The sequence below is a fragment of the Gadus morhua genome, chromosome 19, assembly GCF_902167405.1.
Source record: "Gadus morhua chromosome 19, gadMor3.0, whole genome shotgun sequence".
Lineage (NCBI taxonomy): Eukaryota > Metazoa > Chordata > Actinopteri > Gadiformes > Gadidae > Gadus > Gadus morhua.
The window spans coordinates 20,496,767-20,513,505 of NC_044066.1; the positions used below are offsets into that span (position 1 = coordinate 20,496,767).

The 16,739-nt window shown below is 45.2% G+C and overlaps 2 protein-coding genes across 4 annotated transcripts in view; one reads left to right on the forward strand and one right to left on the reverse strand.

Annotated features, from left to right (window-relative positions):
* The window catches only part of gsap (gamma-secretase activating protein), a 39,206-nt gene extending 25,822 nt beyond the window's left edge, over positions 1-13,384 (reverse strand). For 2 of the 3 annotated variants that reach the window (XR_003973961.1, XM_030341217.1), the window contains exons 1-17: positions 13,237-13,384; positions 13,009-13,094; positions 12,467-12,523; positions 12,128-12,197; positions 11,620-11,667; positions 11,088-11,176; positions 10,575-10,644; positions 10,274-10,323; positions 9,780-9,890; positions 7,609-7,662; positions 6,637-6,683; positions 5,888-5,973; positions 5,114-5,191; positions 4,628-4,705; positions 3,941-4,033; positions 2,378-2,579; positions 801-933 (exon numbers count right to left, since the gene is read on the reverse strand). Coding sequence is in view for 2 of the 3 variants with exons in the window: in XM_030341217.1 (XP_030197077.1) it covers positions 801-933; positions 2,378-2,579; positions 3,941-4,033; positions 4,628-4,705; positions 5,114-5,191; positions 5,888-5,973; positions 6,637-6,683; positions 7,609-7,662; positions 9,780-9,890; positions 10,274-10,323; positions 10,575-10,644; positions 11,088-11,176; positions 11,620-11,667; positions 12,128-12,197; positions 12,467-12,523; positions 13,009-13,094; positions 13,237-13,327 (1,443 nt within the window). In the remaining variant the exon portion in view is untranslated. The remainder of the gene's footprint in view (positions 1-800; positions 934-2,377; positions 2,580-3,940; positions 4,034-4,627; positions 4,706-5,113; positions 5,192-5,887; positions 5,974-6,636; positions 6,684-7,608; positions 7,663-9,779; positions 9,891-10,273; positions 10,324-10,574; positions 10,645-11,087; positions 11,177-11,619; positions 11,668-12,127; positions 12,198-12,466; positions 12,524-13,008; positions 13,095-13,236) is intronic. The other variant, XM_030341218.1, reaches the window with a different exon arrangement.
* Positions 13,385-13,391: 7 nt separating this feature from the next.
* Positions 13,392-16,673, forward strand: LOC115531892 (uncharacterized). The gene is made up of 3 exons (XM_030341220.1): positions 13,392-13,764; positions 14,342-14,550; positions 14,776-16,673. The coding sequence occupies exons 1-3, from the start codon at positions 13,422-13,424 to the stop codon at positions 14,875-14,877; spliced, it is 654 nt and encodes a 217-aa protein (XP_030197080.1). The 5' UTR covers positions 13,392-13,421; the 3' UTR covers positions 14,878-16,673.
* Positions 16,674-16,739: the final 66 nt, after the last annotated feature.

The window sequence follows — 16,739 nt, forward strand, 5'->3', positions numbered from 1 at the left end:
ATTCTCTCCCTCTCACCGCATCATCGGTCTTCTCTTCGTCTCCTCCCTCCCCCTCTTCTCCTTCTCATCCCTCTCTCTCCCTCTCTCCTCCCTCTCTTCTCATTCTCATCTCCCTTCCCTTTCCCGCTCATCTTTTCTCCCCTCTTTCTCTCCTCTCTCTTCTCCCTCCTCGCCCCTTCATCCTTCCTCTGCCCTCCCTCCCTCCTCCCTCTTCCCTTTTCTTATTCCCCTCTCCTTTCAACTCCTCCCTCTCCCTCCTCCTCCTCCTCCCCCTCCTCCCTCCCTTCCTTCCTCCCCCTCCTCTCCCTCCCTCCCTCCTCCTCCTCCTCCCCCTCCTCCCTCCCTCCCTTCCTTCCTCCCCCTCCTCTCCCTCCCTCCCTCCTCCTCCTCCTCTCCCTCCTCCCTCCACTCCCTCCTTCCCTACCTTCTACTCTCCCTCCCTCCCTCCCTCCTCCTCCTCTCCCTCCTCCCTCCCTTCCTTCCTCCTCCTCTCCCTCCTCCCTCCACTCCCTCCTTCCCTACCTTCTAGTCTCCCTCCCTCCTCCTCCTCCCCCTCCTCCCCTCCCTCCCTCCTCCTCCTCCTCTCCCTCCCTCCCTACCTCCTTCCTCCTGCCTCTGCCCTTTTCCTACTTCACCTTCCCCCCCCTCCCTCCCTCCCCCCCTCCCTCCTTCCCTACCTTCTACTCTCCCTCCCTCTCTCCTCCTCTCCCTCCTCCCTCCCTCCCTCCTCCTCTCCCTCCTCCTCCCTTTTCTTACTTCCCCCCTCCCCCCCTCCCTCCCTCCCTCCCTCCCCCTCCCACCTTGTCTTCCAGCGTTGGTTCGGTTCCCAGGTACACCAGCAGGCAGTGGAGGGCCGCCAGCCGCTGGGCTTCTGGCCGGCTGGGGGCCCGGGGCCGACCGGCCCCTCGAGGGGCCACGCTGAGAGGCAGGCTGCTGCCACACACACACACACACACACACACACACACACACACACACACACACACACACACACACACACACACACAAATTAGCATAAAGACGCATACCTATATATAGATACACATGCATACATACACATGTACACAGACATGCAGAATGCGGACACACACACACACACACAGGGACATACACGTATACATTTGCATGAAGATGCATACCTAAATGCATACATATATACTCATGCACACACACACACACACACACACACACACACACACACACACACACACACACACACACACACACACACACACACACACACACACACACACACACACACACACACACACACACACACATTTAGTGGGAGCTAGACACACCGCTTCAGGCTAGAACACGGGGTAGTGCCTGGGACAGAGCAGTAGCCAATGGGCACCGAGTTCGATTCCCCTACGTCTGAGGTGCACCTGAAGGCATCCTCTGACGCGTTAAGGTATCATCTACAGTATCAATTCCACTCAACACAAGCCGATTGGGATCTATTCAATTATTCATGATGAATCATTAAACTTTTTAATTGACATCGTTTGAGCGTCGATTTACATCAGCGCGCCGGGCTGAGCACGCCCTTGACCTGGAAACGCACTCCTGTGAAAAGTACGATTTGTACGAAAAAGACACGCCAGGAAAGAGTAAAGCGAGACGCATCGCTGTTGTGAGCTCGTGTTCCCTGCGACCTTGGGGAAGAACCGATGGTGCCCAGTATTCTCTGCGCTTTAAACAAGATTAAGAACAAGGATAGAGAGAGAGCGAGAGAGCGAGAGAGCGAGAGAGAGACAGAGGAGATGACAGCAGTGATATTTACTATTGGGACTTCTTCTGCATAATAAGAGCAGAAGCAGGAACCATAATGATACCATTTCTCCTCATGAACTTTAATGGGGAAACTAAGAAGCTGGCGTCTGAACCATCCCTTTTCTTCAGAGCTCCTGCTGTGTGTGTGTGTGTGTGTGTGTGTGTGTGTGTGTGTGTGTGTGTGTGTGTGTGTGTGTGTGTGTGTGTGTGTGTGTGTGTGTGTGTGTGTGTGTGTGTGTGTGTGTGTGTGTGTTACTCATTTGCAGAGATGACACATAGAATCCCAATATGCAGGTAAAGTCCTAAAACCAACTAATCATTGTGTGGAATATACAATAAAGTCTCTTGGAGTCTGTCATGAAAAGTTGTTTCTTGAATCATGACTACGAGGTTGGGATTTATTTCTAAAGGTGTCTTAACTAACTTTCTTTTTCATCAGGCTCCAAGTGGAAAAAGATGCTCATTAGAAGTTTAGTTTGTGCACAGTGTCTACATTTAACGTATTGCAAGGAAATTATAAACCAATTATTAACACTAGTATGAACACATTCCACTCAAATGCTAGGCGGCCATTTTGTTACTTCCCCTCCAACCTCCTCACCTGGTTCTCGTAGGGGGCGTGTCCGAGCGGAGGATCTGCAGCAGGAAGGCGGAGCTAAGGTCAGCCCTGTAGATCTTGCCACCGGCCAGGTCCATCAGCACGCTGGCTGAGGCTCCTCCTCCTTCTTCTTCACTTTCTTCTTCTACGCCTAAAACAGTGACGCCTGCCGACGGCTCTGGCAGCCCCAGCTGGGCCTCTGGACCTAAAGGAAGCATGGGAGGGAGGCGGAGTCACCTATACACCTCATCAAAGATGGCCGCCCAATAGGTCACTGCATTTCACAAACTTTGTTAATATATTTATTTAAAGAGAACCTAATATGCTTTTCGACTTTTATGACCTATAAACGTTTTGTGTATGGTTAAACATGATTGATAGTCATGTTTAACCATACACAAAAAACGATGTAGATTTTCGGGAAACTCTTCCTCTCATCTGGGCGCTTTCAGCATTCTCTGTCAACGCTCGGTTTCGTCCTTTCTCCGCCCCCTCGCCCCCCTCCTGCCAACCCAACTCCGTTGTGATTGGTTACCTTCCTTGAAGCGCGCGCGCGGGCAGATTTGACCAGGCATATGGGGGTGTGGCAGGAGTGCCTCTACGTAGAAGATTTCCCGGAAATGTGAACAAGTGAATCGCAAACGTTGTCCCGAGTGTTTAGCGCTCTGCACAGCCACCCCAGACTGTCAGCAGGGAATACGTCGAAATGCATGTACGACATTATTTGACACTTCAGTATGGTTAAACATGACTATCAATCATTATAACAACGTTTAAAGGTCATAAAAGTCGAAAAAGCATAATAGGTCCCCTTTAATAAAAATACCCTGAAACACCTACAAATGTATGTTGATTCATCCTTTAACATTGTTATTATTGTCAATGAAGGTATTCTTACGTGTTATTATTTCTATTGTAAATGAATGAACTCAATGAATGATGGCTATCACATTTATTTACGTGGGGACCAATACCTTTCATCCTAGCTTAAAAAGACACTGTTGTTCCTTTTGTGTTGGTTATGACAACATCATCGTGTCCAGGACAAGAAAAGTTTATTTCAAGTCTACGTTCTACATGATTTTTACTCCAAGGTTTTCCGACCACGGACAAACAGAGTACCGCCTGAAAGCAAGTTTGTATGAAAAATAAATGACCTCTAGCCTCTAGAACAAACCTTTAAGGACACTGCGATCGATTCCAACTCTCATATTCATCGCTTGTGGCGCCCTGCTACTTTACAAGCTGAAAATCTTGTAAAATCGTGTGTTTGTGGGTTGCACATAAAAGATGTTGACACGATCTGAGCTCGTCTGGTAATGCCTGCAGTGACAGCTCCCACTCGTCAGTCTGTCAGAGCGAGACCTTCGACACTTAATAGTGTGGCTCGCTTTGTCTTCCTTTGTGCGGTATTGAATGACACTCCACATTATGTCATTAAGGAGTTGGACAGGAGTTAGGCATCTTGCTCAAGGGTAAAGTCTACCTGCAGAGTTGATCTCGATCCCTCCCTCCCTCCCTCCCCCTCTCCCTCTCCCTCCCCCTCCCTCTCTCTCTCTCTCTCACCTGAGAGGAAGAGCGAGTGGCAGAGGGTCTGTGGCTGCCTGCTGTTGATGCAGTGGAGGAAGCGGCCTGCCACGTACACCAGGATGTAGTACCCTGCACAGGAAACATCACCACCGTCACTGCGCACGGTGTCTGTGTGTGACAGTGATTGTGCATGTGTGTATTCATGTGTGACTGTGTGTGTGTGTGTGGGTGAGCATGTGTGTCTGTGACTGCGTGTGTGTGTGTGTGTCTGTTGTGTGTGCACCTGTGTTGAATGTGTGGGTGCATGTCTAACCGTGAGCGTGTGTGTGTGTGCATGCGTGACTGTGACTGAGGGTGTGTGTGCGCGTGTGTTGTTTGTATGTGTGTGTGTGTGTGCATGTCTAACCGTGATAGTGTGTGTGTGTGTGTATGCCTAACCATGATAGTGTGTGTGCTTGCGTGACTGTGACTTTGCGTGTGTGTGTGTGTGGGTGCGCACGTGTGTGTGCATGTCTAATCGTAAGTGTGTGTCTGTGTGTGTGCACGCGTGTGTGTGCATGTGTGCACGTCTGCAACGACAACAGGCAAGTCTAACCGTGAGCTTGTGCGTGAACGTGTGCATGTGTGTATGTGCCTCCGTGTGTGTGTGTGTGTGTGTGTGTGTGTGTGTGTGTGTGTGTGTGTATGTGTGTGTGTGTGTGTGTGTGTGTGTGTGATCCAGACCTATCGGTATGAAGAGCGGCCGGGGGCGGGACTCCGGGGCGTCCCCCTCCTGAGACACTCTGAATGTTTTACTGCAGCCTGCAACCACAACATGTGTCACCACCTCATCTCCCCTGCTGCACCGACCAATCAGCTTCCACCGGGTCACACCGCAGTCAAACACACAAACACCCACCGGCCACAGATAAAGAGTAGGAAAATCCGGATGTCTTGCATCCTGTTACGTTGCACCCGTTTACATTTCATTTGAACTATTCACCGTGAAAAACTAACAAGTACTTGTATTCATTAATTAAGGAATTCATAAATAATTTACTGTAATCTGCCCTGAAGTCAAATTACACATTTAAATGATATGCTGATTTGTACAAAAAGTCAAGATCTTTTCACAATTATTATGTTTATTCATGCTGCTATTTTGTTGTTTCTTTGCATATTTATATGCATAATGAATACTGTGGGCTCGCAGGTGAACAGCCCTCTTGCCTTTATGAACGAAGATGACGCTGTAAGTCTGCTCCTGGCCATCGATCGCTGGTTGGCTGAAGCACACGCACATAGTTCCTGGAACGACCAGCAGGGGGAGCCGTTGGTCAAACAGTGGAGGAAGCGAGACCATCACGTCAATTTCCAATTATTTGATTAGGAGCGTATAGGTAATTAGCAAATGCGATTTCTTACATAGTATTTTACGTGAAATCGAACAATAAATGGCTTGGCAAAGTCACATTAGTTTTGGTCATTTTGATCAACGTTTGTTACATTGAGAAGGTAAATCATGCACATTGAAACCGTTATTGAAACATATTGAGAAGACAATCAACTCTCAAAACGTTGGAACGGAAATATCAATCTCGATGTTCGCTTTTCGGACATTTTAAATCAATATTAGGATAGAATCAAATTTCACACTTTGAATATGGATAAAAATAAACATTTGCGCAGAACATTGCTTCTCAAAAAGTGGATCGTTTGCGCAGTGGAATGTAATTATATTTCCTCATATTGCAAGAGGATGACTTTGTCCTTTTGACAGAGGTATTATAATGTGTCAGAACTTACTCTCCGTTTCATCAGGTGCCAAAATGGAAATCAGACAAAATGCATATTAGTATAGTTTGACTACATAGTGTGTGTGTGTGTGTGTGTGTGTGTGTGTGTGTGTGTGTGTGTGTGTGTGTGTGTGTGTGTGTGTGTGTGTGTGTGTGTGTGTGTGTGTGTGTGTGTGTGTGTGTGTGTGTGTGTGTGTGTGTGTGGTACCTATATTGTTTGTGAACACTTCCATTTGATTGTGTTGTTGCTGAATTTTTTTCTCATCGTAGTGGTCAAAACCCAGGTTGACAAACCTGGGACGCACACACACACACACATATACACACACACACACACACACACACACACACACACTAAATACTACAGAAATATTCAACAAAGTTTCAGCCTATTAAGCAATTTCTGCTGGGTGATTAATTATAAACCAAAAAGTACATTAAAGGCAATTAAACGATAAGTTACAAGAATTTATCATCCGGGACACAAGCCCAATCAAACAAAGTTAAGTGTTGTACTGATCGTGAATGAATAAAATACTAGAGTGTTATTTATGGTTTCTAAACTTGTTTTCGCTCTCTAAGTGCCTGAGAGTGAATTCCCCACGGAAATACAGATTCACACAAAACCAACGGCAGTGTCGTCTGAGGACGTACGGGTCTTGAGCTAATAGCGGTAAAGCACGGTTCTGGGTTTGATCCCAAATATCAACGCCCTAACTCTAACTCCGACCCTTCGTGACGTGTATCTGAATTCACCGTAGGTGACTTTGGATAAAAGCGTCTAAAAAAGAGCTAAATAGTAAACAGGCACCTTGACTCAAGGACAGACATCACGATCCGTCTGGACGATCAAACAGACGACCCCTCGGTTTCATGTGAACCGTCTCTACCTCTTGAGCTGCTGTCGCTCTGTGGCGGTCGATGGATGTATAATGATTGCTATCTGTGTGCCCTTACCTTAAAGTGTTCAGAGGCTCTGTAGGCAAGTCTAGCACCATCTCCAACTGGCAGAGAGCGAGAGAGCGAGAGACATCAAGGACATGCAATGAATGTATCTGCCAGGAGACAGTTAGAATCATTTAAAGGTTGGAATTGTGTTGTTTCAAATCGAGTGGGAAGATAATGAACAATGTTGGTGTTTTTTTTGTACCGTCAGGGAGATATACTCATGAGTACGTTTCCAAACGCTTGACTCAACTAGAGACTGAGGACAATCTCTGCGGTTTCTCTGCTAAAACTGATACCCACTTTTTTTTTTTTTAGTTTATAACAAAGTGCCGGCCCTTCATACCGGGGCAGTGCCGTGCAGAAGTCGTGTCAGCATTTCTGTGCAAGTTGAATAAAGCGGAATCGAATAATGTAAAATCGTCAATGTTTGTAAAAGCTGTATTTGCATTACAAACTGACTTGCTACATCCAGTTTTTTCCACCATGCAGGAGAATTGGAGAAAATTATGTACAGGAACAAGTAACATGTACAGGAACAAGGCCACTAACAGACTAGTAGTTGGCCATTCTCGCAGCAGTTAATAGCTTACAGTTTTGGTAGGCGAGATCTCCAATGGTGTGATAAAGCGAGACTAGGGAAATGATAACCTTTGCACATCTGGAGGCGTGGTTGAAGGTCGGATTCAGGTGGAGTGCATCACACTAATTACTTTGGTGCCGCTTCATTCAATCATGCATGTCGAGGCTCCAGTGAAAGACAGAGCGAATGGAGATACCACACATGAACCACACTGGTGCTCAGACACGTGATGAAGGTTAGGTTGCTACCCGTCTGTCAAAAGGGTTGTTTTTCGATTAAATCGTACAATGTGCCGCAACTGCAGACGCTTTCGAAAAAAGCTGAGTTACTAGATATAAATGTCATAGTTCATATGCAAGGTGAAAGCTTCTACTTTTAAATTAAACATGTTTTTTACTTACCACAATCTCGCAATTGTGATTGGGGTAAAATTGGAAACAGCGCAAGGTCTTGTCCTGTGTGAAAGACATAATATACGATTAAAATGATGATGTGAATGGTACATTTGGATGCATGATTCCAACTTCCCTGGAAGCAGTCGATTGACCTTCTAGTCAATCAACTGCCTTCTACACAAAAGATTGCTTGTGTACACTGAATTGTGTGAATTTTGTGTGATTAAAAAGAGTCAACTGAAGATGATGTTAAACCTATAAGAAATATAAACATGTGAATAATGTTCAGTGCATCATTTTTCCAGCACACCAAGAAACATGTGCATCAATATGATCGCAGGATGAACACAGAAAAGCTCAAACATATCTGTGGTCCTCTTCTAAGTCTCTTTCTGTAGAAGGAATATGTGAGGACAAGAACTTCTTCTACAAACACTCTGTATGAACCTTGGATCTCGGCCATGAAACAGGGATTCTATCTTTAATTATAGGGTGACCTTAAACAAAGTAGATTTTGCATATTATTATAGATATTACAAAAAAGAGTTTAATTAATGTCTGCACTTCTGCTGTCTCACCCAAAAATTTCAGTTTGGGTTTAATGAAGTACATATTCTTTTATCTTAAGTTAAGTAGCCATAAAGTCCCTACTCTCTTACGTCTTGATCCATATTTCTCTGCCCATTTCACTGACTGCCAGAGTTTTATTTCAGGACTGGGAATTCTCGACTCCCGTTCCCTCTCAAGACCAATAGTTTAACCAAAGTGTCAGTAAAACCAAAATTGTATTACCGCACACACACACACACACACACACACACACACACACACACACACACACACACACACACACACACACACACACACACACACACACACACACACACACACACACACACACACTTTCTTGTACACCATAATCCCTTAATTACCCATCACCTCAACACACACATATCGCTGAACCAAGACGGAAGGTGTAGAATTTCAAATGTAGTCACAACGCTGCGGAGTATAATGCAATCCATCATCAGGCCAGTGGGCGCTTCAGCTCGTCCACCCGTCGGCTCGGCGCCCGGATCGACCTTTGACCCCTTCCTCCCCTCCCCCCGCTCTGGGTCCTCTCAGGGGGACCGGCCCGACGCTAACCCCCCCCCCCCCCCCCCCCCCCCCCCCCCGGGCGCAAAAAACGCCGCAGTCGCCTCCCCCTTCCGGCGGGACGACGGAGTTGGGAGGGCCGCACCTCGGGAACGCCGTGGCGTGACACTCTAACCCGAGCCGATTGGTCGAAAGGGCCAGGGAGGACCCCACCCACCCACGTCCCCCCCCAGTGTTTGGGTAGCGCCCCCTGGGGGCCCGGTGAACGGCTTCAGATCGGCGCCAGACGCCGGCTTCAGGACCGAAGACACAGTCCGGCACAAAGGCATGCAGTCGTACACAGCGATAGTCATCAGTCATAGTCTGGAGTTAGTAGTCTGTAGTTATAAGTCAGTAGTTATTAGTCTGTAGATATTAGTCTGTAATTAAAGGTCAGTAGTTATAAGCCAGTAGGTAGGGTCAGTAGATATAGTCAGGGGTTATTAGTCGGTAGTTATTAGTCAATAGGTAGGGTCAGTAATTATAGTCAGGATTTAAAGTCAGTAGTTAGAGTCAGTAGTTATAGTCAGTAGTTGTTGGTCAGGAGGTATAGTCAGGAGTTATAATCAGTAGTTAAATTCGGTGGTTATAAGTCAGTTGTTATTAGTTGGTAGTTATTAGTCGGTAGATATGAGTCAGTCGTTATATGTCAGTAGTTGTCACTAGTAATGAATTGTTTGGCAAACACTGTCTTGCAAAATCGTAACGTCAAGCTGAATGCATGCTAGTACTGATGGTTGCATCATATTCCTATCTGCATTGCCTCTTCGTTATTATATATAATAATATAATGATACAATATATATGCATCATTCGTTCACATTTTCATACAGTACAGTGAGCAAATACAATTAATGCAGGGATCATAATGTCACTCTGCACTTCATTCTTTTATTTTAAAGTAACTGGCACCACCTAGTGTCAGCAGACAGTATCTTTTTTTTTACTTTTACAAAGTTCTGATGTTTTTTATCAAAACATAGAAAGTACCTTCCGATAATTTCAAAAGAGCGCGCGTGTGCGTGCGTGCGTGTGTGTGTTACCCTGTGTGTGAGGTAGTACAGACTCTGGGAGTCTCTGTCCCACTGGACCCAACTGACGTCCTCCGCTATCCTCTCAGTCAACTTGGACAGCCGCTCTGGGTTCAACATCACCTGGTAGACACACACACACACACACACACACACACACACACACACACACACACACACACACACACACACACACACACACACACACACACACACACACACACACACACACACACACACACACACACACACACACCACAGTGTGACAACTGGTTTGAAATAAGCATCCTGCTTTTGTTCTTGGTAAAGCTATAAAGCTTTAAAGGTGGTTGTCGTCTCTCATAATTACCCCAAACTAATTTCAGATTTTGCAATAAAAATACATACTCACAATTCATTCAATCTATTTAATTAAGCCCCTATTTCATGTTAAAGTCCAGGAACAGTAAATTGTATTCCATAAAGAGAACTGGGGAAATCAAATCAGGAACTCAACAGGGACGTACCACTCTATATCCTTCATATTTGCTCAGCAGAACGTGGTACTGTTCTATATCTGTTGAAAACAAAAAGACAATTTCAGATAAGAGTCAGAGGGATTGAATTTATAGTTAGAATAGATTATCTATTCCCATGATATGTTTTTTACTTCATGTCAGAGTTGTTTGATGCCTTTTATATTGTATATTTTCAAAATGTGTATTAGATGTTTAGACAGACAGACAGACAGACAGACAGACAGACAGACAGACAGACAGACAGACAGACGGACAGACGGACAGACGGACAGACGGATGTGTGTCTTACAGCCATCTTCAGCTATCAGCAAGAGGTGGCTCTCGAGCACAGACTTGCTGTCCGTTTCTGGGTGGAGGAACTAAAACAAAGAAAAAAATAGAATACAACAATGATATGTCTGATAACTGACCAATCAGCTCATAAGGCCCGGTTCGCTGCCTATATCTCAGGCCACCAGGCCCCCACAAAAACTGATAAATGCAAAGACATACTTTTTATGTTGAACACATACCCTCCGTACTCACTCCACAAATCTCTTTCCCTGTTTCTGATCCCTCTCATTTTAGACTGACTATCATGAAAACACAGATTGGCTACTCAGGTTATAAAAAGAACCAAACCAAAGGCAGCTTGTAAACTACAAAGAACTGTGATGAGGCAGAGATTTAACGACAATGTAAAACCGTTAACGATGGGACATGGGATAGCGAAACAGTGTTTCAGGAGTGGTTAAACGCACACACGTACACACTCACACAAACAGATGTTAAACCACTAACGCGAGCAAACACACACACACACCTGAACTCTGACCGTGCAGTCCACAGCCTTGAGGACCTTGGTGTTGTTGATGGGGTGGATCTCAATGAGCAGGGCCAAACAGTTGGACACTGTGACGGAAAAGACAGGAGAACCATGATGTGTATTTCTATATTATAAATATCCATCACTCACACTTGCGTTAATAACATGATCGTGACCAATATTTCCTCTATATTACACCGCCCCCCCCCCCTCACATTTTACTATTTGAATTTAAAGATGGATGCCATTTAGAAGGCATTTGTATCTAAAGTGACAGTGAATGACTGAAAGAATGATTTAATGAAATTAATGAATGAATATCAATGATTGTCATTAAAGAGAAGTTGATAGGAATCTTCCTCTAGGATTCCTTTTGGTAAGTCTGCTTTTATCCTGGACTTTGGCAACAGAACCCTGAATATTTTGGGAGACGAACACCCAAGTCACAATTTCCTGGTCTGATCTCCAGGCTATTATTTAGGAAAATAGGGAGATAGAAAAGCAGAGAGAATGAGAAAGGGTAAGTTACTTGGGTTCAGGCGATCCTGTCCTCCTCTCCTTTGTGTTAGGCTGACGGCTGGGTGGAAGCAACAAAACATACATCATCACTGACAACATCATACACGGGATATACTGTACAACCAAATACGACCCCTTTTAGAACCAATAAAGAAAAAGAAAAAAGCAATGATAAACAATAAAATCAAATGATTAAATAAGTGGACAGTTACAATTAAGTAATATTTACTAACAATGAAAAAAACAATTGAAAATAAACTAACACTTGCTTTACCCGTTCGAAAAGGGGTGAGAAGAAGAATAACTTATTTAATCTCACCCCAAGTATAGCTTCCCAATATGACTTTATGAAAAATATCTCCAGCCCCTTAATGTAATCAAGGATTTTAAAAGGGCCCAGACTAACTGCCTAGTAAACATCTCAAAGGACTGGGTCCTGGTGAGGCAGTCACAAATAATGTTTATGAGGTGGTTTTATTTGGGGATATTTAATTGTTTTTAGTAGATTTATCTCTCACCCAGGAGTGTCTCCTCCTTGTTCAGAGAACAACTGCTCACACACACCTGCTGGTCAAACGTATACAAGAGCTACACGCATACATGTGCATACACATACACACGCACACACGCACACACACGGGCGTATACACCCACCCACACAATTATTAAACAAGATGGGGGAACATGTATGAGCAAACACACACCCACGCTTACACACACACACAGACTTGCATGCAATAATATAAATACACATACACAGTCTTATCTGCATGCAAAGACACAAACACATTATGCACACACACACACGTCACACACACGTCACACACACACGAAACATGTGCATGCATAGACGCTACCTTGTTGTCCTTTGTGGTCGGGTCATATTTCCCAATCCTAGTGGTCCCAGATGCCCCCTAAATATAAATTAATAGAATGAATGAATACATAATAAGCACAATAACGACCATAATAATAACATGGATGTTCGAAACTACAATTATGTCGGATTTACAGCATACAAAAAACAGTATGACCTGTTATTCATTTATCTTCCCTGATCTTAATGTGATGTGTGGAGTAGCCTTTTTGAGCCTACCAGTGACCCATACTTTATTTTCTGACTAGATTGTGAAATTGATTACACAGCCTATAAATGAAGCACTGCACATGAGGATTCTTAGAAACAATGGTTCTCTTGTTCTCTATGATTATCTGCATGTACATCTACATCATTTGATTTCATAGCGTGTTCATTACGAGTATGAATCCTTAAAGAGACACAATTATCCTCATGTGCATAATCATTATCAACGTGGAAATATACTTTTATTGCACAGGCCTTTGTGGTGTGGTGTGGACTGACCTACTGAACCACAGAGTGATCGCATTACACGGTTACCTTCCAGGAGTAGAGAATCCCCCCATCTCTCTCCACGTTCACGATGCGAGTGTCCACAGCCCCAGAATAATCCGCAGAGGACATTCCTAGTAAGGAACCATGCATGTCCAACACTTTAAACATCACAAAAACCCAGTCCATCCACATGACGAGTAGACAGACGCGTCGGGATTCATTGTGTCACGAGTCGACACATGGCAATCATCCAGGGAAAACACTCGGGCCTACCTGTCTCGACTCTCCCCACAGTCGGCTCTTTCCTGAGGATATCAGCCACCACATCTCTCCGCAGATCAAACTTTGTCTTCAGCTTCAGCATAGTGGCTACTGATCCCCTTCTTGTCGTCAAATAACACTTCCTCTTTCAATGTGTGCGACTTGTTTTGGAGCTAACATCTAGAAGTAACATAGAGATGCACAAACCACTATCGAAGAAACAGACACCTTGCGTACACCTGGCGATCAACCGGTGTCATCTGAAGCAAGCAAGCAGTCACGTGACATCGACAGAAACGTTAAGTGGAGAACCACAATCTGAGTCTCATTGGTCGGACGCCAGCTTTGGAAGGCAGAAGACATGCGGAAATGTCACTTTTGTTTCCTGGAGTGGAGTCCACCTCCTGCTCCGTCCCACGAGTTGCAGTGCTGGCAGAGCGGGGAGAGGCGATGCGATCCGCGGGGAGAGGCGATGCGATCCGCGGGCCAAGGCATCCCTCCGGTCGGGGACGGAATGTCTCACCGCCCCGCTGGTTGATGGTCAGCTGATCGGGCGAGGGGTCACAGGGCCAGGCAGAGATATGTGTGACACGCTGGGGTGATATTAGGCACGCATCCTTATCAATAGGGAGACAACTTATATTATATGATAATGTTTTAATCAGAAAGCAAAAGTAGATAGCACTACGACGCAACACGACTACGCTAAAAAGAGAACATGATTTAATAAAATGTATTTTATTCTTGTTTGTATAGGCCTACTGCAGTGTTTCTGTCGCATAAAATGTTCCTCCAATATTGCATTTCTATCGTTTACTAATTTATAAATGTAACTGATAAATAAATGTATAGATCCATCCACGTATACCGTGTTTTGTCTGTGTTTTGGACATTAATATGAATTATAGTTCAAAATGGTTTGCAATAAAGGGTGTTGGGTGTCTTACTCATATTGACAGACCAAAATGAGGGATCTGATATCGTTGTAAAATGAATAAGCCTGACCTGCTCCTTGCCCCTCAAATTCAAAAAGGTGTTATAGGGGACAAATGTAACCAGTGACTTCCTCATCTAACCCTAACCTTGGAGAACTGTGTTGGGATCTGCTTCTGCCCAGGCCTCCGGCAGCAGGCGTACGGCCGATTCCTGCGCCACTTCGAGCAGGTGGTGGAGTTCTCGGAGGAGTTCCTGGCGTTCTCCGCGGCCAAGCTGGCAGAGGTCGCGGGGGTGGTCGAGCTGAACGTCAGCCACGAGGAGGTGGTGTTGGAGGCTGTGGCCGACATGCCTGAAGAACGCACTGCCCTTGTCATCAGGCTGTTGTCCAAGGTAATGGTGGATGGGGGGCGACGGATGGATGGGACGATGAATTGATGTCGCTTGAAAGGATGGATAGATGGATGAACGGATGGATGGGTCATTTGATGAATGAGTAGTTGGACGGTTCGCTCATTTGTCTAAACACGCAGTACATTATTTCTTTAGTAAGATTCATTCTTCATCGGACAATCTTGCCACTCCTTTAAACTCTCAACCTGTTCCGCTTTGGCCTAGATGTCCGAAGACTTCCTCGCTGACTACGTTGCCAACCACACTCTGGTCCGAGCTTCGGAGGAACGCCGGGGCATCGTGGCAGAGGCGCCGAAGGATGACTGAAAGATGTTGTTAACACGCAAAGTCCATTTTACTTTTCTCTTTGGTCTATATTTGTGCTGGCTGCCTTCAACAGACATATTTTCTATCAAGTGCCGAGAGCTACAGCCCAGACACAAGCCAGTGGACTATGATTGCGGACTAGGATACCCACTGGCAAGGTTGGGGTCATAACTTACACGAGTCAAGTCTAGTGAGAGAAGGACAAATGTGACATAATTCACACATTCATACCCACAGGCCACATATATCCTTGGCAATTAGAGAGGCTTCTTTCCCACGCTAGGAAGGGATCCTTAGCCTAGGGAGGCGCCTGTGTCCTTGGCAATTAGAGAGGCTTCTTTCTCATCTTTTGCATCTTCTTTTCTCCTGAGCCAAGGGAGGCTCATACAGGAAGCCATTCCTCATGTGTCAATTCTAGAGATACGAGCGGCCCGGGTAATCAAGAAACTGGGAGGCGGAAGTTCAGCACCATGCTTAGCCAATCAGAGCACATTACTGAGTCCACGCCTGCCCAGTATTGAAGTCACAACCCATAGCCCAGGGGGCCGGAACGCTCCAGGTAAGGCATCCATCAGATGCCCTACTAAGTGTATCTCCACGCGTGCATAATACAATTCCTCTCCTTTTGCTTCATAGAGACTAGACCAAACCTTTACCAAATAAAGTGAGTTACAAGCTATCACCAGTGTGGCCTACAGAGAAACCACTTACGTGCACCTCTTCAAAAATGTTACTACACTTGAGGGCAGAAGATGCACTTTCCTGCAATGTTTTCTGGTTCATTATGATGGACTAGCTTGGTGGTTCTCATATATCTTCATTTTTACCAGGGTTTGAAAGTTAGTGTTGTCCTTGGTGATGGGGTGCAGTGGGCATGCACTCAGTTCTGAGAAGTTTTCAAGTGCAGATTTCTTCATACAGCTTTAGCTTCAAATTTTAGTTTCAGTTTTTATTTTTCAGCTCTAGAAAACCGACAAAGATCCGGACCTCGGTGACCTCATAGCTGGCTACGGGCGTGCTTCTAATGATCACCAGATGTCACCAAATTAGCAACTGCCTACGCTCACAAACTACGCCGGCTATTCCACACAGAAGTAGAATCCAACCCAAGTGCAGAAGACAGACAGCAAGTGGCCAACAAACCAGACTGAAGAGAAGAGGAAGAGGCGGAGAAGGAAGATGAGGAGGAAGAAGACGATGAGGAAGAGGAGGATTCAGCATATGGCCACATTTGAAGATCACAGAAGGCCAACGTCGGTCAACTTGGCGAATTTGGGATCATCAATTTGTCTTGCCAGAAATAAAAAATACAAAAAAAAATCGTTCTTGCAGCATCAGACAAGGGCAAGAAAATGTTACTTGTTGCTGTATTTTACAGATTCTTCCCGCTTTTTTCTTGGAGGAAAAACATAAATGTTTTGTAATTACATGTAGTTATATTTTTCATTGCTATCTTCCATTGATGTTATTGCCCTTTACACTGTTATTCATACAAATTTCCTTTAACAATATGATCAACAGCTAGTCTTTTCGTTTATGGGTCTCTTTTTTCCTCTCTTTTTTCCACCTATTTTAAGCCTTTTGTAAAGCTCCGCCGATTTGTTCCCCTTTTGAAATATCTTGAGCAACATTTTCCCTGTTTTGAATTTTGGAGAGGGCCTTATTGTTGCCAGTGCAACTATTCACGAGTCACCCACGGCTACAGCCGAACACAGCCGAGTGAAGGTGGATACTGTCGTGACGACACCACCACATGGCACCGCCCCCTCTCCGCTCCACCCCACTGTCCGCTCCCGAGCTACGCTGCTACAAGCGTTGCCAGATCGGGCCCGATTTCCCCGTCCAATCTGGCAACACTGGCA